The 21557-nt window shown below is 42.9% G+C and overlaps 2 protein-coding genes and 1 pseudogene across 2 annotated transcripts; 1 reads left to right on the top strand and 2 right to left on the bottom strand.

Annotated features, from left to right (window-relative positions):
- The first annotated feature begins 1527 nt into the window (after positions 1 to 1527).
- Positions 1528 to 2553, top strand: LOC137833296 (uncharacterized). The gene has a single exon (XM_068641656.1). The coding sequence runs from the start codon at positions 1528 to 1530 to the stop codon at positions 2551 to 2553; it is 1026 nt and encodes a 341-aa protein (XP_068497757.1).
- A 7077-nt stretch (positions 2554 to 9630) lies between these two features.
- Positions 9631 to 10779, bottom strand: LOC137831018 (auxin-induced protein X10A-like; annotated as a pseudogene).
- Positions 10780 to 12961: 2182 nt separating this feature from the next.
- Positions 12962 to 14129, bottom strand: LOC137833295 (uncharacterized). The gene is made up of 2 exons (XM_068641655.1): positions 13903 to 14129; positions 12962 to 13235 (listed from the first exon to the last, which is right to left on the bottom strand). The coding sequence occupies exons 1-2, from the start codon at positions 14127 to 14129 to the stop codon at positions 12962 to 12964; spliced, it is 501 nt and encodes a 166-aa protein (XP_068497756.1).
- Positions 14130 to 21557: the final 7428 nt, after the last annotated feature.

The following is a 21557-nucleotide window of genomic DNA, read 5'->3' as shown; positions in this document are numbered from 1 at the left end:
ATTGCATGAGTTAACATGGGTTAACACCCCGATACTAGAAGAAACCTAAGTCATGAGATAATCATGCATGGGGTGTGTATGGTACATTTGGGTACGACGCAAGCAAGTGTTACTTGGAGGCGCTAAGGCCCATTAGGGTTAGGATTTCCAGGGAAAGACTGCATGCATGACACGTGTATACTTAGGGCACCCGCATAACAGATGATGCCGCAAGCGCTGGTACGTGAATAGGTACTTGGCGGCTACGCTGTTAAGTTTTTGCACTCCAAGAAAGGGAAGTCCTACGTGCCAGATTATGCTAAGATTGTGTGATAGCGGCGCAAGGACATTCTCCCAGGAACCCTAAGCCCATTAAGAGATGTGGGAGCGTAGTAGAAGTAACCCTAGATACAACCTATAAATAGGGTGGTAAGAACCCTAGCAAGGTACGCCGTTTCTAAGATTGAAACTGCTTATACACATTAGTGTCGGAGTGCAAACGGTCGCTAGGGCGCCCTTTTGTCTTTGTAGGAAAATGTCCTTAAACCTAAGAAGGTTCGATTCTGAGGCGGAGACAGGTGGGCCAGAGACTGCCATTCGAGTCAAACGACAATTAGGTCAACTGGTGAGAACATTTGGTGCCCACCGTGGGGCTTGATAAAACTAGGTTCCATCCACAATCGTGCTGAGAGCCACCAGCAACATGAGGAGCACGAGACAAGGATCTGCTGCGCCCTCAGGAGGGGACAACGTCTCCATGCAGCAGCTCATGGAGACCATACACGCCCTTCAGGAGGTGGTAGCAGCGTCCAGAGTCGACCAGGATAGGATCCAGGTTGATCTGGCCAGATTGCAAGCAAACAATGAAGAGCTACACAAAACCAATGAGAAACTGCGTAGGAATTTGTAGACGGTAGGAGAACGTACTGTGGATGAGCGAGCCCCGCCACTCCCAGTTAAGGCTCCCCCCATGTCGTTCTCTTAGGTGGTCATGGACAGCGTGATACCAGCCACGTCCTTGAGCCTGAAGGTCACCTTCACAGGATTAGAGGACCCGCAAGCGCATATCACGGCGTTCTACACCCAGATGATGCTTTCAGGAGGTTCTGATGCCGTGTACTGTAAGCTATTTATGTGTTTGTCAGTCTCCCCGACGAACACATTACTTCATTCGACCCGTTCTCAACGTTGTTCAGAGAATAGTATATTGTCAACAGGGCTCCCCCTCTGATCTCTTACGATCTCTTTAACGTAAAGCAGTACCAAGGAGAGTCCTTGAAAGAGTTCTTAAACAGGTTTGGGGTACAAGTGGTGAGGTTGCACACCAAGGACGAAGCCATGACCGTGCACGCCTTCACCAAAGGAGTGCTACCAGGACCCTTCAGCGACTCGCTGATCAGATGTTGCCCAAAGACATTTTGCAAGATCAGGCATCGGGCCATGACACACAGTGTCGTTGAGGATCAGGTCATAGAAAAATGCAGTAGCGTTGGTTCTGTCTGACCTTGGGGAACAGGTCGTCCTCAGCCCATGAGGGTACTTGAGGCCATGACGGAATCAAAGGCCCCAGGAGCACAATCGTCGTACGAAGCAAGGAAGCCCCAAACCAGGGGACGCACAAGAGAAAACACTCCACTCAGACACAATTTCTGGGTGGACCTTAAAGAGCTCATCGCTATCCCTGACGTAGCCAGCAGACTAAAGCCCCCACCAAAGACTAATAAGAGGCTAGGGCTCAGAAAAACCGCTTGGTGTGTGTTCCACCAAGTTGTTGGCCATAACATACGCAATTGTCTGGCGCTGGGTTTCCAGTTAGATGAACTCGTGAGAGGCAACTTCTTGAAAGATTACCTGCAAGAGCCGCAAGGGGCCCTGACGACAGCGGCCCCAACAGAAGATCAGGGGCATGAGGTGCCCATCCATGGGGAAATCAACACCATTGCAGGAGGATTCTCTGGAGGGTGTACCGTCTCCCAGCGCAAGAAGTACGCCAAGGGAGTGATGATAGTGGAAACTCAGGGGTTAGACCTGACGCTCGAGCCCGACCTTGTCTTCACCAAGACTAACCTGCGGGACGTGGTCTCGCATGATAATGATCCCGTGGTAATCTCAATGGTGACAACAGGCAGAAAGGTGCACCACATCCTAATGGATCAAGGAAGCTCCACCGATGTGATGTTTTGGTTGACCTTCAACAAGTTGCAACTGTCTCTCGACCAGGTGAGGCCTTACGTTGGATGTCTGTACGACTTCGCAGGATACCAGGTGGAAGTGCGGGGGAACATACAACTGTGTACAACCTTCACTTCCGATGCAGCCTCCCGCACTGCCAACATCAAGTACCTTGTCATTAATGCTCCTTCGGCCTACAACATTCTTTTGGACAGACCTGCTTTGAACAGGATTAGAGCAGTGGCCTCGTCGAGACACATGAAGATGAAGTTGCCTTCCCTTGAAGGAATCGTGATCCCCATGAAGTCTAATCAGAAGGATTCCAAGAGGTGCTATGAGAACAGCCTCAAGACCAAGAGAGGAGTGTGCTCAGTCACCATCCAACCTCCTGGGGAAGATTGAGGTCGATAGTTCTAGGTCGTCGACTTGGGAATGCGGGAAGACCACCCACACCAGTTAGAAAACAAGTTGTCTCCCAAGTGGACTGGACCCGTCCGCATGTCAGAGGCCCTTGGGAATGGAGCATACAGGCTCGAGACTCTAGAAGGTGGAGCAATCCCTCGTACGTGCTTAAGTTTTATTTCAGTTAAGATTATTGCATTGTACACAGATTTAGGGGACACTCTTTTTCCTTCATAAAGGTTTTTTAATCAGGACGTCCAATAAAGGTTTCAGTTATTCACTTAAAGAGAAATATTTTGTATAACGCAGTTAATGAACCTCTCCCTTGGTTTTATACACCAAGATCAGGAGTAGTATGGTTCTTAGTGAGCCTCCCTCTTGTGTGAGTTCACCAAGGCTGAGAATAGTATGGTTCAACCGTTAAAATCCTCCCTTGACTTCATACAACAAGGTTGAGGTCAGTTATTAAAATCCTCCATTGACTTCATACATCAAGGATGAGGTCAGTTATTAAAATCCTCCTTTAAATTCATACAACAAGGATGAAGTCAGTTATTAAAATCCTCCCTTGACTTCATACAACAAGGATGAGGTCAGTTATTAAAATCCTCCCTTGACTTCATACAACAAGGATGAGGTTAGTTAAAGTTAAAATCCTCCTCTACCTTTGTACAAATAGGGTGAGGTTAGTAAAACGAACCTCTCCTTTGGTTTGATACGCCAAGATTGAGAATAGTATGGTTCTTCGTGAACCTCACTCTTGTGTGAGTTCACCAAGGCTGAGAATAGTATGGTTCACCAAAGAAATCCTCCCTTGCCCCTGTGCGGCAAGGAATATGTCAGTAAAACGAGCATCTGCCTCGAGTTATAAACAACAAGACTAGGAAGAGCAAGGTTTTTAGTGAGCCTCCCTCTTTTGTGGGAACGCCAAGGTCGAGAACGAAACGGTTGCCAGTTAAAATCCTCCCCTGCCTCTACACGGCTAGGGCGAGGTCCTAAAGAAGGACCACTTCCTTGTATTGTAAGGCAAGGCTAGTATGTGCCCTGGTTACATGTCTCCCTTATCCTTATGTGGGAAAGACGAGACTAGCTAAGTGCAGACCTCCCTTTCCTTAAGGCAAGGTCGAGAACTACTTAGTTTCCAATCAAAGGTCTCCCTTGTCTTGAGAGACGACGTTGAGAGTGGTGCGGTACCTAGTTAAAGATCTCCCTTGACCTATAAGCCAAGGTCGAGAACGGCGTTCCCTTACCTTCATTTGGCAAAGGTTAGGGCGAAGTGAGAGCTTGGGTAGGAATGGCTTTTACGAAGATCAAAGTCAACAAGCAGTAAAGAAGCGTGCTACCAAAGTCGTGAAGACCCTAAAAGCATTGTTAGACTAAGCAAGTCAGACAAAGCAGTTAAAGGAGCAATTTAAGAATACATTAGATTTTATAAACAAGCAGATATATATATACACAATTTGCTGAAATTGTCTGTAAAACAGTTAAGTTACAATGAAAAGAGAGTTACTCCTGGGCGTCAACTAGTTGCCCATCAACAACTCTCTTGGTCAACCCAATCTGAGATAGGTCCACCCTAGGATGCAAGCAGGCAACCTGAGCCATGCAATCCTCAAACCCAGCACCGTATTCCCCAACACAGTATGCCCCAACAGATACTTTTGGAATGGCCATCATTTAATATATTCAATGGATTAGTTATCAAGATTCATTGGTCATGATCCTCATTAAAATAAGAAGGGATTCTCAACATCATTAAACAAATAAAAAGAAGAAAAAATCTTACTATGATCGCATTTTTCCTATACTCAAAAAGGAGTTATATTTACAAATTGAGAAGATGCCTATAACAAAATGGCTCTTCAATTCTGTGTCAGACTTCTATATTACCAGACTTAATGTCTATTCAAGTGTGAAGTTGTGCTTTGGAAGACATCTTCACTGCAAGGAATCGTAAGACCACCCATGGGATGATCATATCCAAACTCTTCCTCTACTTCACTCAACATGTCCTGGAATGAAGGTTGGATCAAGTATGATATGGGGATCACAAATCGCTTCATTTTCTCTCCAACGTACACTGCAAGATAACCCTTTGGCACCTCCATACTCTTAGAAGATGTTTGGTTTGCTGCGAATGATGTCCTTCTGATACTAGGTAAACGAAAGCCCATTCTTGTGTTGTATATTTGCTCAGACTTGATAACAAAATGGTACGAATAGAGCTTGAGAGTTGAGGCTTATGAATTTTGTTACTTCAGGATGTGAATGATTTGTGTTGGTTCTAAAATGCTTGCAACGGTGAATATATATAGATAAAGCTTATGTAAGAAGGGAACTTGAATTATTGGTGAAAGATTATGAGATTGGGAGCAACTGAGAGACAAGGGCATGTGGTAATGTCTAAGAGGACTCTCACATGTATACAAGTTGGTACATTAATAGTTGTCATTTATTATTGAGATGTCCATCATTGAAAGAGCTATAGTAGGATGATCAATGAATGAACAAGCATTTGGTTTCACCTTTGTCGATGTCTTTAACTTGAAGTGGATAAATGTGTTAGCCATAATCTCAAAAACGGGTCCATCATTGAAATTCCTATTGTTTTGAAGCCATCTCTAAGACAACACCATGAGATCCCCTGTGTCTTGGTAGACTCCTCTGTAGACTCCTTTGGCAACTATATATATAACATTTCTTGGGTTCCGAAACGACCCAAGTGATTGCGTGCTTTCAAGTATCAGAATTCAAAATATTTCTTTCTCAAACAAGATATCAGTAACAGTGTATTATTTGTTGTGTGGAGGAATATAGTATAACGGTTTCCTAACAACAAGTATTATGAGACGAACATTATTTAGGGGATTGAAGTTCGAATAGGCTTTCTTGCAGTTTATGTTGGAGATAAGATGAAACGGTTTTCTATTCCATTATCATACATGAACACACCTTCATTTCAAGAATTCATGTGTGATCATCTGACTGGTGGTCTCACAATTCCATGCCAGGAGGATGGGTTCTTGCAATATTAGTTTTTTCTTGTTAGCTTCATACTTACTGCACATTCATTAAGGGAGGCACACCTAATGAAGGGTCAAGGCTCTGTTACCCCAACATTTAAATGTCGTTTGAATGTTGCTAGCCAAATGATTGAAAAAATTAACTTTGCCCCAAATAAAATGATCTTTCACCTTGGTCCTAGTGAAAATACTTTAAATTTACTTGACAACAAAGCCTTTTTTATTATAGCACAGCAACCTGCTCATGCTGAAGAAGTGAATATTGCCCGGGTAACTAATGAACAGTAAAAAAAAAACTATATTTAGGAAGATATACCGTGCAAGATTATAGTAAATTCATATGTGAAGTTATATTTAGGAAGATATCTTTGCTGCATGGAATTGTAAGACCACCCATGGATCATACCTACACTCTTCCTCAGCTTTACTCAACAATTCTTTGAATAAAAAATATCAAGTATGATACAACTTCAGATCTTAGTTCGGAGTGTACTTGCAAGAGGTTCTGACACTCAAGTAAGTATTCAGTATGCTGATGCACTAAACGCATTAACAATAGACATACCATTGCCTTGGTTGTTGTGCCTATTTATATGGTCTTGATGGATTCTTTTACTGTTGGATCATGATTAGCATAGGTATCATGATTAAGACCATATTACCTAATTTTCCATACAACTTATTCTAAGTTAATCGTTTACTTGCCTTAATGCATTTTCATGGCAGTTGGTCATTACCGGATACCGAGGTATCCTACGGTCGTCCAGCCTCTAGTAGTAGACTTGCCCACTAGGCTCGAGGGGATATTATTACATCTTCCATTTTCTTACACAACCTGATACTTGGATGATAATAGAAACATCAGTATAGTAGTGAAATAGAAAAGATATTAATTGTGGTAGGTGATTGGATTGAAACATTGAGCCTTTTCAAGCATACTAACGATCACAAGTTCATTTATATAAGAAACAAAAGCCAAAGAAAAGCATTAATTGAGATAAACCATCAGTAAATGGTATAAGAAAAAAATATTTTGACTATGGAAGTAGGCTGGTATTATTCAAGGGTCTCTGAAGATAACCCTTAATTTATCTCACGTCCATCATTCTTGCACTCAATCCCTACGACTCAACGTACACCTCACCTGTTGTCAAGCCCTTGACACCCTAAAATTTAACTTAAACTATCTTTCGCGTTGATTCTAGTAAAACTATTGTCGTTCTTGTGAATAGATAATATAACTTTTATTTTCTTATTACTTTTCATATAATAATACAGTCTATTTAAATAGTCTTGCAATAGACTTCTCAAATTCTACATTCTTTCTCATCAAAGCTATACTATAAATTACATTTAAAATCACAACATAAATTACATTCAAAACTATGATTAAAGCTAATAATTATTGACCATTCAAATTTTTAAATAAAACTGATGACGACGTTGAGTTTAATGCTAACAAATTCTTCCCTTAAAATCAAACATTTCATATTCTTCATTCAGATTGTTTTTCTGATCGTCATCACCCGAATTTCCAATATTTTCCCAACATTTACCACACTGCTGTATTATAAGCAACTTCAGTCTTCTTCACTGCCTTCACTGCACCAACCCTTGTAGAGTTTTGGATTGAAATACTTTTAGTCTCCCAAACAAAATTTTCTGCACTTTCACCCTCTGAATTAAAAGTATTTAAGAAAGACTATGACTTCAATAAGCTTGGAACATAATGATTAGACCATATATCCCTTTCAGATAATGCCTTTACAACATTCCATTTACTGTATTTTCCCAAATCAAAACCATTATTTTCACAGAGAACTTTACTGCACCCTGCAGTCATACTATGTGAAATATTATTTCTTACAATCTCATCAACAATAACAAAAGATGGAAGATACTTGTCATTGACCTTTGGTTCTGCCCTTAGCTTCTTGATAGCTTCAAGGGCATTTGTAAAATTATAATGGGTTTCTAATTTGGATTGTAATTCATTCACCTTTTCATTTTGTGCCAAAAGTAACAAATTGAGTTCTTCAACTTGATTGACTCTACTTTCTTTGTCTTTCTCCATAGCAATATATTTTTCTTCAAATTTTGTAAACCTTCTTTCCAGGTTACCAAATTTTTCTTCAACACTCTCCAATTGAGATTGCAGGACACTACTTTTAGAAGATTTTGCTTTTATTATTCAGTAAATTTCAAAATTCTTCCAAACTACTTGATTTTCCCCTTAAATCTTCAAGCTCAATTTCTTCATCACAAAAAGACTTCTCCGACAATGTATTCTTTAAATTGAGTTTGAACATTCAATTCTTCGCCATCTCGACATTTGCAAGCACTCATCAATTTTTGTCCTTCATGTGCAAAATCCGGTCTTTCATGAAAACTGGATAACCTTTCTCCAACAATTGTCCCATACTAAGAATATTATTCTTCAAATCGAGTACATAATAAACATCCTCCACAGTGCATTCTTTTCCGTCATTTTGGAAAAAACATATTTTCCCCCGACCTTTGATTGGAACTTTTGTTGAGTCTCCAAAAGACACATGTCCATCTTCTATCTCTTGTATAACAAGAAACAGATATTTGTGCCCACACATATGATTACTAGCACCAATGTCTAGATACCATACCATGTCACTATCCAGAATGACGTCTTCATTGGCCATCGTGATAATTCCTTTCTCTTTTGTCTCCTCTTCCTCCACTAAATTTGCACTTTCTTCCACTTTTTTCTTGTCATAACACTCCTTTGCATAGTGTCTATATTTTCCACAATTGTTACATTCAACATTTGAACGATGTGAACGATCTTCTCGATCACGACCTCGTCCACGACAGTTTTGTTGGTTCATTTGTCCCCTTTCTTCATTGTTGTTTCCATGACCATGACCTCCGTTGTGATCAAAACTGCGACCTTCGCGTCTAAGTCCTTTTCCTCGGTTATGTTGCATGTACATCACCTTGTCTTTTTTTATGGTCATCTTTGTTTGTAAGGCTTCCTCCAAGACCTTTTGTTTCTTTTTCTTTTTTCGTTGTTCATGTGCTTCAAGTGAACCCGCAAGATCATCAATGGTCATCTCTTCCAAATTTCTTGACTCCTTGATTGCATATACAACATTTTCAAAGTCATCGGTTAATGACAGAAGAATTTTCTACACGACCCTTGCATACATGAGAGTCTCTACATTGCGTTTTAGTTGATTGGCTATTGTTTGCACAGAGTGATGTAATTAGATACATCTTCCGAATCCTTCATCTTCATGGCCTCCAACTCACCTCGTAGAGTTTGAAGACGCATTTCTTTAACTCGGACTGCACCCTTGAACACCTTTTCCAAGATGTTCCATGCTTCCTTTGAAGTGGATGCACCAACAATCTTCTCAAAGATTGCCTCATCAACGGCTCTATACAACATGTACAAAGCTGCCTTATCTTTCGATCGTGTCTCTTTCAACACTTTGTTTTGGGTCACTCAGTAACCAATAGTATTTTCTGGTTCTTCAAAACCTTGTTGAACTACCTCCCAAAAATCTTGAGATCCCATAAGGGCTTTCATTTGGATGCTCCAATTGTCATAATTGACCATCTTTGTTAATTGAGGAAGAGACATATTATTGGTTATACTGGTCATAGCTCTAATACCAATTTGTAAATAAAGAATATAACTTTTATTTTTCACTGCTAGTTTTCATATAAAAATACAGTCTCTGTAAATAGTCTTACAATAAACTTTTCAAATTCTACATTCTCTCTCATGAAAGCTATACTAAAAATTACATGTAAAATCACAATATAAATAACATTCAAAAACTATGATTAAAGCTAATAATTATTGACTATTCAAATTTCTAAAAAAAACTGATGACGACTTTGAATTTAATGCTAACAATTCTTCCCATGCTAGGAACCATGTTTTCTATATATGCCTTGAAATTCATTGGAGAGCCACGTTTTGCTTTTGTTTCACAGAAAGAAACCCTTCTTATACTAGGTGAAGTGAATATTTGCAATGTAAAACACAGAAAACATAGAGGGGCCTCTTGAGTAGTTGAACTCGTTGTCATTAAACAAATAAAAAAAAGCAAACATGTTATTCTTAGTGTGTTTCCTATTACTCAAAAAGGAGTTATGTTAACAAATTGAGAAGATGCCTATGACAAAATGGCTCTTCAATTATGTGTCAGACTTCTATAGTACAAAACTTAATGCCTATTCAAGTGTGAAGTTGTGCTTCGGAAGACATCTTCACTGCAAGGAATCGTAAGACCACCCATGGGATGATCATATCCAAACTCTTCCTCTGCTTCACTCAACATGTCCTGGAATGAAGGTTGGCTCAATGTATGATATGAGGATCACAAATCGCTTCATTTTCTCTCCAACGTACACTGCAAGATAACCCTTTGGCACCTCCATACCCTTAGAAGATGCTTGGTTTGCTGCGATCGATGCCCTTCTGATACTAGGTAAACGAAAGCCCATTGTTGTGTTGTAGATTTGCTCAGACTTGATAACAAAATGGTATGAATAGAGCTTGAGAGCTGAGGCTTATGAATTTTGTTGCTTCAGGATGTGAATGATTTGTGTTGGTTCTAAAATGCTTGCAACGGTGAATATATATATAGATAAAGCTTATGTAAGAAGGGTACTTGAATTATTGGTGAAAGATTATGAGATAATAGTCATGGGCCAACTGCTAGACAAGGGCATGTGGTAATGTCCATAGGACTCTTAGAAGTATATGTGTGAAAAAAAAAATCTAATGCGCCATGATATTGACACTTATTTGACGAGAGGAATTTCATTTATGGAAGTTGAAATGGTTGTTCTCAAATTTGCCAGACACAGAAAGAGTGTGGTTCATAGGGCACCGTGAAGATGCGTTCAATATTGCTTCTCTTCTAACCTCCAATTCAATTTAGTCTACACATGGCGATGCATGTGAGATGTCTAAAGCATGTCGATCATTGAAATAGCTGTAGAATCATAACTCATGAATAAGCATTGCTTTCAATTTTAATTTGAAGGGGGTAAATCTGTTGGCTAGAATCTAAAAAGGCGGGGTAAGTAGTCCCATTGAATTGCCAAGTCCTTGAAGGAGATATCTAAGACAACACCTTGTGATCTTGTCTCTTGGTTGAATCCATTGTAGACAATCAAAAGATCAATAATTGAGGTTTATGAGTTAGCAGAGGGCATTTGGAAACTATATATGCAGTAATAGTTTGGGTTTCAAGCACCACAACTGATTGCATTCCTCAAGTAATACAAGTTAAAAATTTCTTTCATACACAAATCCTCTAACATCAATATATTCTTTGTGGAGTGAAGAAAGATAAAACAATGGGTTTCCGCATAAAAGGTATTCTTAGACGAGCATCAGTTTCTACAATCCAAGTGGCCTCCAAGGGGGGTGAAGTACCAAAGGGCTATATTGCAGTTTATGTTGGAGATGAAATGAGGCGGTGTGTGATTCCAGTATCATACTTGAACCAGCCTTCATTTCAAGAATTGCTTAGTAAAGCAGAAGAAGAATTTGGATATGATCATCCAAAGGGTGCTCTCACAATTCCATGCCAGGAGGATGAGTTCCTAAATATCATCTCTCACTTCAATCAGTTGTAAAGCATTTTCATGGAGAACCTGAGATAGATAATCTTAGAGGAAGCAAATAGAAGATAATGTTAGATGAGACAAGTTTGTAAATCACTCTAGCAGGCTGGACCTTAGGGAGACTGAGCTAGATCATAGATTAACTGAGGCAACTTTGTACAGAAGGAACTTCCATTTTAAATTTTTTCTATTTTAGTTTGTAATTTGAAAGTAAAATGATGTTACAATGATGAGAATGTTTTTACAAAACATTGTTAAAAATATGAATCAAGTTTAGTTGATATGTATCAGGAAATTTGGTGCAGCAATTATTTCATAGATATTGATCTAAGTTATACTGTTTCTAACTATACATTCTCCAATGGCCGTTCGTTCTTCTGTTTTTCTTAATTAAGCTACACAACTATACACGGATCTCTTATTTCAAAAGTAGTTACTTAAACCAGGTATGTATTTTCTTTTTTTGTCTGTGGAGTGAAATCTTAAAACTTAAAACTTGTATAATTGATCGAATAAAACTAGAATTGAACTCTGCAAAGCTTTATCTGCAAAAAAAGATAAAATATTTACAATGTTCAACTATGTGCTCTATACAAAGTTGAAATAGTCATTGACCTTTTACTTTCCAAGCGAGAAGTGATATATATGAAGAAACTTCCAACAAGGGATCGTAAGCCATGACCATTTCTACATATAATTTAATAGAGGGTTTAAAGAAAAGTCTTAGTTAAAGAAATGATTGATCCAAATTGAATCTAGTGAGAGGCATGGGGAGGATGGTACTGTCTCTTTGTATTAAAGTGTTAACAGTGGTGGAGGATATTATTAGATTAGAGTAAATGCAGAAGTTTTAATTGAATACTGGCGAGAGTATTTGATAAGAGAAGGTATTGTATATTATCATATGATTATGATTCCAAATCTCAAAAAATTCACTCAATCCTATAAGACATTCTTTCGTGGACGTTCTAAACTACCATTTATCTTCTCATATGTAATATTTTAATTTAAAAAGAGAATAAATGACAACAAAAAACCATCATCAGAACATCATATAGAAAGAAACTTCTCAAATTCTAACACTCCTCCTTGAAAGGTTTCTTCATGATTATGATTATTGTGATCATCACCAGTTTCCTCTCCATCATTGTTATCCTCGTCATCTTCATTGTATTTTTATCATCATCTTCTAATTCTCGGTGTTCTTGTCAAGTCTCCTTGAGTTGATGCTCCTTCAAATAAACTAGATTTCTTTTCATTATTTTTTATTTTCTTGCTTAAGGTGAATGATTTTAGCATTGATTTGTTTTGGCTTCCTTGGACTTTCAACAAGATTCCACATATTTTTATAGTTATTTCATTGTTTCAAAGTAGCAAATTTAAGAGAGCTAGAGTTGAAAGAAAACGATTGAATGTATTTCTGAATGCATTTATAAATGTGATTACAGTCTAAATTTATAGAGTATTTACAACCTAATTAAGAAAATAAATAATAGGTAATTAAAGTTATACAAATCAAATCGCCAAAAGATATCAAATTTGTCTTAATAAATACTAAACATAATCTACACTAATTATGGAATAGTTATCTCCTAATTACGCAACACTCCTCTTCAAGTTGGTGCATGTATATCTATCATTCTTAGCTTGCAAGTAAGATCTTTGAAGGGATCTACCAATTGTGAACATATCTGCCAAATTTAGTTTTGAAGGGATGTACTCGGTGACTATAAGACCATTATCCAGTTCTCCTTAATAAAATGTCAGTCTATCTCTACGTTCTTTGTTCTATCATGTTGAACTGGATTGTGTGCAATAATGATGACAGACTTCTTATCACACACCAGTCCCATAGGAGCTTCATATTTTACTTTGAGGTCATTGAGTATGATCTTCATCGATAATAGTTCACAAATTCCTTTAGCCATGGCTCTAAATTCTTCCTCCACACTTGATCTTGCAACTACATTTTGTTTCTTGCTCCTCCATGTCACCAGATTTCCACCCAAGAATATGGAATAGCCTGTGGTGGTTCTCCTATCAACAATTGATCGTACATAATCACCATCAGTATATACTTTCATGAATAAGTTTTCCCATTTTTTAAATAGCAATCCTTTCCCTGGAGAGGTTTTTAAGTACTAAATAATTATATTTACTACCTGTAAGTGTCTTTCTCTTGGATCATGCATGAATTGTCTAACCACACTTAATTCATAGGCTATGTCCGGCCTAGTGTGTGATAGATATATGAGCTTTCCCAAAGTCTTTGATATTGTGACTTCTCCACCTTTGGCCTTTCCTCATCATTCCAAATCCTATGATTTTGCTCTATTGGCACTCCAGTGGTCTTACAACCCAACATAGTAGTCTCTTTAAGGAGATCAAGGATGTATTTTCTTTAAAAAACAAAGATGTCTTGTCTGGAGTAAGCAATATCTATCCCAAGAAAGTACTTCAGCTTCCCAAGCAGCCAGACACTCCCTCAAAGTTTGTTTTTCAATCTCATCAACACATGCAATAATCATATCATCTAATAGACAAAAATTAGAGTGAGTTTACCATCCTAAAAATATTTTATAAACTGTGTATGGTCACCTTGGCTTTGCCCGTACCCCAACGATATCATAGCTTTAGTAAACCTTTCAAACTAGGATCGAGGTGATTGTTTAAGACCATATAGAGCCTTTTTAAGTCTACACACCTTATTCCTTCATAAGTGACACCATAACCAGGTGCAATCTCCATGTACACTTCTTCCTCCAAGATTCCACGCAATAAGGCATTTTTAACATCAAATTGATGTATCTCCCAACCAAAGTGCACTACCAAGAAAAGAATAATCCTGACTGTAATCATTTTGACCACTAGAGGAAAAGTCTTCTTGTAATCAATCTGATAGGTTTGGGTGTACCCTTTTGCAACTAACATTGCCTTATACCAATCCAGTGTGCCATTAGACCGATACTTAACTATGTATATCCACCTACAACCCACTGTCTTTTTATCGATCATTTGGTCTCTTTACAATCTCCCATGTCTTATTCCTTTCTAATGCACCCATTTCTTCATTCATGGCTCGAATCAATTATCACTTTTTAAGGCTTTTTGTATTGATGTAGGGATTATGATATAATCAATAGCTGGAAGAAAACTTTGATGTTGCATCGAAAGTTTTTTGGTAGACACAATTTGGGATATAGGATATTTAGCACAAGGTCTTTTTTATTTTCTCAAGGCCATAGTTATATCATCTAGGATAGGTTCAAAAATAGTATTTAAGGTGTCCTCAAGAGTCTTAAGGTATGAGTTCTGTACCGCCCTGGTGGTCGGGTATGATGACGTGGCATCCCGCTATAGTATAGGCGTGTTGACAAGGCGCCAGGTTGGCAGAAGGGAAGGAAGTCGGGGGGCTCGTGTAGTCGCCAGTTGTTGTATTGGCGTGTTCCGATTTCCAGCTTACCAGAATCGGCGATCACTAGGTTAAAGATGAAGTCGCCAGATGTAGATTCAGGCGACCTAGTCATCGGAGATCGCCAGATCAAGCACATCGCCAAAGATGAAGAAGAAGCAGATTATGAAGGCGGCCGGCGAGACCACAGGGAAGGAGTATGAAGGCCCCTAACTCGCCAGTTCCAGTAGAGATCGCACTCCCAAGTTAGCTATGCACTGGGCAGTACCATGCATAAGTAACTTAGCCAAAATGAGAGTAGAAGCAGCGCCAAGTCAGGGAGCCTCCAGATGATGGCACGTGTACGGTTGGATGCGAGCCACGTGTCCAAGTCTGTAACTGCCAGGAGAGAGAAAGCTACCAGGTATATAAGAGCTCTTAACGAACTGTCTGAGGTACGCACGTTCAGTTCATACACTTTACGCTTGCGAGTTAGAGTTGACTGTGAGAGAGGATTTGCACGGTTCTTGTTCTCTTAGTATTTGGTGATACCGTCACTGACTTGAGCGTTGGAGTGCGATCGGCCGCAGCGGCGCCGTACTGTTTCTTTGCAGGTTCTTGAGGTAGATCCCGAAGAGGAACGGAGGTGAGAAGCGGTGCGCACGTCGATCCTTTGACGAGGCAGTTTCCAGCGTTCCGGTCAACAGGCAGGATCATCAGGCGCCCACCGTGGGGCCGTGTAAAACTTGCTCCCATCCACAGCGCGAGTTCTTGGAAGTTTACGAAGTTTTCTGCATGGTTGTGTGCTGGTGCAACCATCGTTCGCGGTTTGTCTGAGTTTCGTTCGGTGAATTCGCGTTTTGTACCGTTCGTTGGCTTTTCGATCGGTGGAGTGAGGTTTCCTGCTGTTTGCGCTTGATTTGTTCGGTGGAGTTTGAGTTCCTTCGCTCGATCGGTTGTTCGAAGGGTTTTTGGTGAAGTTGTGGTTTTCTTTGAAGGCTTACGGTGTTCTTGAGTTTTCTTGCGCAGTTTTGCACTGTTTTCTCCGTTTGATCGCTGATTCGATCGTGGTTGAAGTGTTGTTCGCGGCATTCCTGTGATTCGCTGAAGTTCATGAGAAAAATGAGAAGCAATCGCTCAAGTCCGGTTGCGCCCGTGGCACCTGTCGCTGCTGAAGGCGCCGCTGCCATGACCATGGCGCAGATGGCAGAGATGATGCGCTCGTTGCAGGCAACTGTGGAAGCCTCACGCGTAGAGCAGGCGAGAATGCATGAGGACCTGGTCGCCTCTCGCGCCAGGAACGAAGAGCTCAGCAAGATGACTGAGGAGCTGCGTCAAGTTCTTCAGGAGCAGCAAGGGCGTTCTGCCCCGGAAGTGGTTGCGCCATCGTCGCCACCTCGTGTTTTTCCCATGCCTTTTATTCAGGCGATCACGGACACGCCCATTCCCGCGAGCATGGTTCCGGTTAAGGCTGTTTTCACCGGCGTGGAGGATCCTGAGGCTCATCTCACCACGTTCCATACGCAGTTGATGCTGTCAGGAGGGTCAGACGCCGTCTACTGCAAGATGTTCGTGAGTACGCTCCAGGGAACGGCGTTAGAGTGGTTCGTGAGCCTGCCTAACGGCCACGTAACCAATTTCCAACAGTTCTCGAAGATTTTTGTCGAGCAGTACATCGTGAATAAGGCACCGCCCAGGGTGTCTTATGATCTGTTTGATATAAGGTAGTACCAGGGAGAGTCCCTCAGAGAGTACCTGAATCGCTTTGGAGCGCAGATGGTCAGATCGTCGGCCAAGGATGAAGAAATGCTGGTTTATGCCTTCAAGAAGGGTGTGCAGCCAGGACCATTCTGCGAGGCCTTGATCAGGGCTCACCCTGCGACGTTTGCTGAAGTCAGGCGACTTGCGGTGGCTCATATCGCTGACGAGAATGAAGTCGCCGAGAAGAGAGGAAGCGTGGCTCCCGCCAGGCCACGCGCCCAGACCAAGATCCAGCCGCAGAGGGTGCTGGAGACAGCAGCGGCGGCCAGGAAGGACCAGAGGACTCGCCATCCTTACGATAGGAGGAAAAAGGGTAGGAGCCAAGCGCGCCCGCAACCAGCACGCCGGGAATACAATCGCCCGCCTAAGCACAAGTTTGTCATGGGACTGGCGGATCTGATCGCCATTCCTAACATATCTGCTAGGTTGAAAGCGCCTGAGAAGGTGGGCGACAAGGTGCTGGGGTCAAAGCCGGATGCCTGGTGTGAGTTCCACCAGTGTTTTGGCCACACTTTGGACTCGTGTTTGTCTTTGGGATATCAGCTCGACGATCTGGTTAAGAGCGGGTTCCTAAATGACTATCTGCTGGACAGGAGGACGGGGGGAGCGTCGAGTTCCCAGCCAGCAGGTGGAGAAGCCCAGCAACACGAGATGCCTATCCACGGGGAGATCCACACCATTGCAGGGGGCTTCTCAGGTGGTGGATGCACCGCATCGCAGAGAAAGAAGTACGCGCGATCGGTAATGACGGTGGATATGTTTGAAGATCACTCGCCGGAAGTGGACATTACGTTCACCAAGCAGGATCTTCGGGACGTTGTGCCTCATGACAACGATCCCATAGTCATTTCGTTGGTTACGGCGGGGAGGAAGGTCCACAGAGTTCTGGTGGACCAAGGAAGCTCGGCAGACGTGATGTTCTGGCCGACTTTCACGCAGCTGGAGTTGCCCCTTGACCAGCTAAGGCCCTATGGAGGGTGCCTATATGGGTTCGCCGGTGACCAGGTGGAGGTCAGGGGGTACATTGAGCTGAGAACTACGTTTACAGATGAGGCTGGTTCGAGAACGGAGAAAATCAAGTACCTCATCGTAAACGCACCTTCAGCGTATAACATCCTGTTGGGAAGGCCCACGCTTAATAGGATAGGCGCCATTCCGTCGACTCGGCACATGAAGGTAAAGCTGCCGTCCATGGAAGGGGTGGTGATCACGATTAAGTCTGATCAGAAAGAAGCGAAAAGGTGCTATGAGAATAGCCTGAAAAACAAAAGATCAGTGAGTTATGTAACAACCACCCCACCTCCCGGTGTGAAGCCCAGACCAACGGCAACAGAGGAGGCCGCCGGAAGAGATGTAGAGATGGTGGACGCTGAGCTAGGCGAGAGGAATGCTGGCCTGGAGGAGGAAGAGGAGCGGAATCGCCCTGAAGAAGTGAGGGAGCAGGAAATCGCCAGGGCGGTGATCGCCAGAGAATCCAGGCCCAAACCTGTCGAGCAGTGGCTCGAAAAGGAGATCGGAGGAAAGGTCTTCAAGCTGGGAAGATCTCTGGAGGTCGATCTCCAGGACCAGATCGCCAAGGTGATTGAGCGGCATCTGGACGCGTTTGCATGGTCCGCTTCGGACATGCCCGGGATTGATCCCGACTTCTTGTGCCATCATCTGGCAATGGACAACATGGTGAGACCGGTGCGGCAGAGAAGAAGAAAGTTCAACGAGGAGAGGAGGCAGGCGATTAGAGATGAAACACAAAAACTCCTCGCTGCAGGCCACATTAGGGAAGTCCAGTACCCTGAATGGCTGGCAAATGTCGTGCTGGTGAAAAAAAGTAACGGGAAATGGCGCATGTGCGTCGATTTCACCGACCTGAACAAAGCTTGCCCAAAGGATTCGTATCCTTTGCCAAGCATCGATGCCCTGGTCGATAGTGCTGCAGGGTGCAAGTTGCTGAGCTTCCTGGACGCCTTCTCGGGATATAATCAGATCAAGATGCATCCCATGGATGAAGAGAAGACAGCCTTCATGACGGAGAGATCGTGCTACTGCTATAAGGTGATGCCGTTTGGGCTGAAGAACGCGGGGGCCACGTACCAGAGGCTGATGGATCTAGTACTTGCACCGATGCTGGGAAGGAACGTGCAAGCTTACGTCGATGACATGGTCGTGACCTCGCAGGAAAAAAGCAAGCACGTTGCAGACTTGGAAGAGTTGTTCACGACGATCGCCAAGTTCAAGTTAAAGCTCAACTCGGAGAAATGTATTTTCGGCGTGGAGGCTGGAAAGTTTTTGGGTTTCCTCTTGACTGAAAGAGGAATATAAGCCAACCCAGACAAATGTGCCGCCATCTTGGCGATGAGGAGCCCAGCCACGGTGAAAGAAGTCCAGCAGCTAACAGGTCGGATGGCAGCCCTATCTCGCTTCGTGTCAGCTAGCGAAGAAAAGGGACATCCCTATTTTCAGTGTCTGCGGCGCAATAATAAGTTTGTTTGGACGAAAGAGTGTGAGGAAGCTTTCGTCAAGCTGAAGGAGTATCTGGCGAGCCCGCCGGTTCTGTGCAAACCACTGGTGGGAATCCCTCTCAGGTTGTATTTTGCTGTAACTGAGAGGGCGGTAAGTGCGGTGCTCGCCCAGGATCAAGATCAGGCTCAGAAGCCTATCTATTTTGTGAGCAAGGTATTGCAGGGCCCCGAAACGAGATATCAGGCCCTGGAGAAGGCTGCGCTGGTTGTGGTGTTTTCGGCGAGGAGGTTGCGCCACTACTTCCATAGCTTCACAATACTGGTGATGACTGACCTGCCCATCCAGAAGGTCTTGAAGAAACCTGACGTTGCGGGAAGGATGGTGAAGTGGGCTGTAGAGTTGTCAGAGTTTGATATTAAATATGAGCCCCGAGGCCCGATCAAGGGGCAAATCTTTGCAGATTTTGTGGTTGAGCTCTCATCAGAGGCGACGCGGGTTGAAGGAGATGATTTCCGTTGAGTACTCTCGGTGGATGGATCGTCGAACCAGCAGGGTAGCGGTGCTGGAGTCATTTTGGAGGGACCCAACGGCGTGCTGATCGAGCAATCTTTGAGATTTGCCTTCAAAGCCAGCAACAATCAAGCAGAGTATGAGGCGCTGATCGCTGGAATTTTGCTGGCCAAGGAGATGGGAGCTAGGGTGCTGATGGCTAAGAGTGACTCGCTGCTAGTCACGGGGCAAGTAACAGGCGAGTTCCAGGCTAAAGATCCACAAATGGCGGCTTACTTGGCATATGTGCAGGAATTGAAGAGTTCCTTTGCCTCCTTTGAAGTAGTGCATGTGCCCAGAGAGCAGAATGCCCGAGCTGACTTGCTTGCTAAGCTCGCCAGCTCAGGCAAGGGGGGTAGGCAGAGGACGGTGATTCAAGAAACTCTGAAGACGCCAAGGGCATTTGTAGCAGATCACCTGGTCCTTCAGATAAGCAAGTCAACGGAGAGAGCAGCGGGAAGCCATAAGTCCTTGACGCAAGAAACTCTGAGATCGCAGAGAATTAGAGCGTGTCGAGGAGAGAAGGTGAGTGTGATGCAGGTCTGCGCCACCCATGAGCTAGACACTTGGATAACACAGTACAAACGGTGCCTGGCAGATGGCCTCCTCCCACTGGATCCGACTGAGGCTAGGAAGGTAAAGAAGAATTCCAGCAAGTACACATTGATTGATGGCGATCTGTACAGGTTTGGGTTCACTCACCCACTCCTGGAATGCATACACGGCGAGAAGTGCACGAGAATCATGGCAGAGCTCCACGAAGGTATATGCGGAAGCCACGTCGGGGGTCGAGCTCTGGCCGCGAGAACTCTCCGTGCAGGCTACTACTGGCCATCAATGAGGGAAGATTGCAAGAAGTATGCCCAGTGTTGCAAACAATGCCAACAGCACGCCGATTGGCACAAGGCACCTCCCGAGGAGTTGAAGTCGATCTATAGCCCTTGGCCGTTTCATACTTGGGGAATCGACATCCTGGGACCATTCCCACTGGCGATCAGGCAGATGAAGTACTTGGTGGTGGCGATCGAGTATTTCACCAAGTGGATTGAAGCAGAACCAGTGGCCCAGATCACCGCACATAAGATCGAAGGTTTTGTGTGGAAAAACATTGTGTGCCGGTTTGGAGTGCCTAAACGCCTAGTGTCGGATAATGGGACGCAGTTTGCAAGCCACCTGTTGAAGAAGCTTTGTGAAGGGGTGGGAATTCAACAAGTGTTTGCATCCGTCGAGCACCCTTAGACAAATGGCCAGGTGGAGTCAGCCAATCGGGTGTTGTTGAGAGGTTTGAAGAGAAGGCTTAAAAAAGCCAAGGGAAGTTGGGCTGAGGAGGTGCCCCGTATAGTTTGGGCGTACCACACCACCGAGCAGTCAGGAACCCATGAGACCCCCTTCAGCTTGGTCTACACTTTATGCTTGCGAGTTAGAGCTGACTGTGAGAGAGGATTTGCACGGTTCTTGTTCTCTTAGTATTTGGTGATACCGTCACTGACTTGAGCGTTGGAGTGCGATCGGCCGCAGCGGCGCCGTACTGTTTCTTTGCAGGTTCTTGAGGTAGATTCCGAAGAGGAACGGAGGTGAGAAGCGGTGCGCACGTCGATCCTTTGACAAGGCAGTTTCCAGCGTTCCGGTCAACAGGCAGGATCAAGTTCTTACCTCCGGTTCGGACAATTGAAGTTGTTGTTCAACAAGGACGAGTTCTTATTTCCTTTGTTGATATTGTTTCCCAAAATATTTGTCCTTATTATTCTTCTCTGGTAATGATGATGGCACAAGGTCTTTGTCATCCTCCATAAGAGTGAAATCCTGCAAAAAATGTTGTTGAATCAAGTGTGTTCAAGCTTTGAAGAATCCAAATCCTTTGAGTTTGATGGAAGGCTGGATGTGTTTGTTGTTGCTGAGATGTTTTAGAATAGGATCTGGGGTAGATTATCTGTGTTAATCCAATCTTGATTGAATCCAAAACTTAAGCATTCTCAAACCTTTTTAATTGAAAGTGTTTTTCAAACTAAGTGAATAACAACCTGTTGTTTTGTCGGGGGATTGTTTTATACTTAGGTGTTTTAAGAAAGGTTGAAAACTGTTTTTGATGGTTGACTTGCTGTCAAACCAAAACAACCGATTGATTCGAGCATTCAACCGATTGTTTGCTTTGGGACCATAACAGAAAACTATTTGTGCTTTGACTGAGCTTTAAATGATTT

The sequence above is a fragment of the Phaseolus vulgaris genome, chromosome 6 (genome assembly GCF_000499845.2).
Source record: "Phaseolus vulgaris cultivar G19833 chromosome 6, P. vulgaris v2.0, whole genome shotgun sequence".
Classification (NCBI taxonomy): domain Eukaryota; kingdom Viridiplantae; phylum Streptophyta; class Magnoliopsida; order Fabales; family Fabaceae; genus Phaseolus; species Phaseolus vulgaris.
The sequence above is the reverse complement of the archived record's forward strand: the minus strand, read 5'-3'. Positions and strand labels throughout refer to the sequence as shown.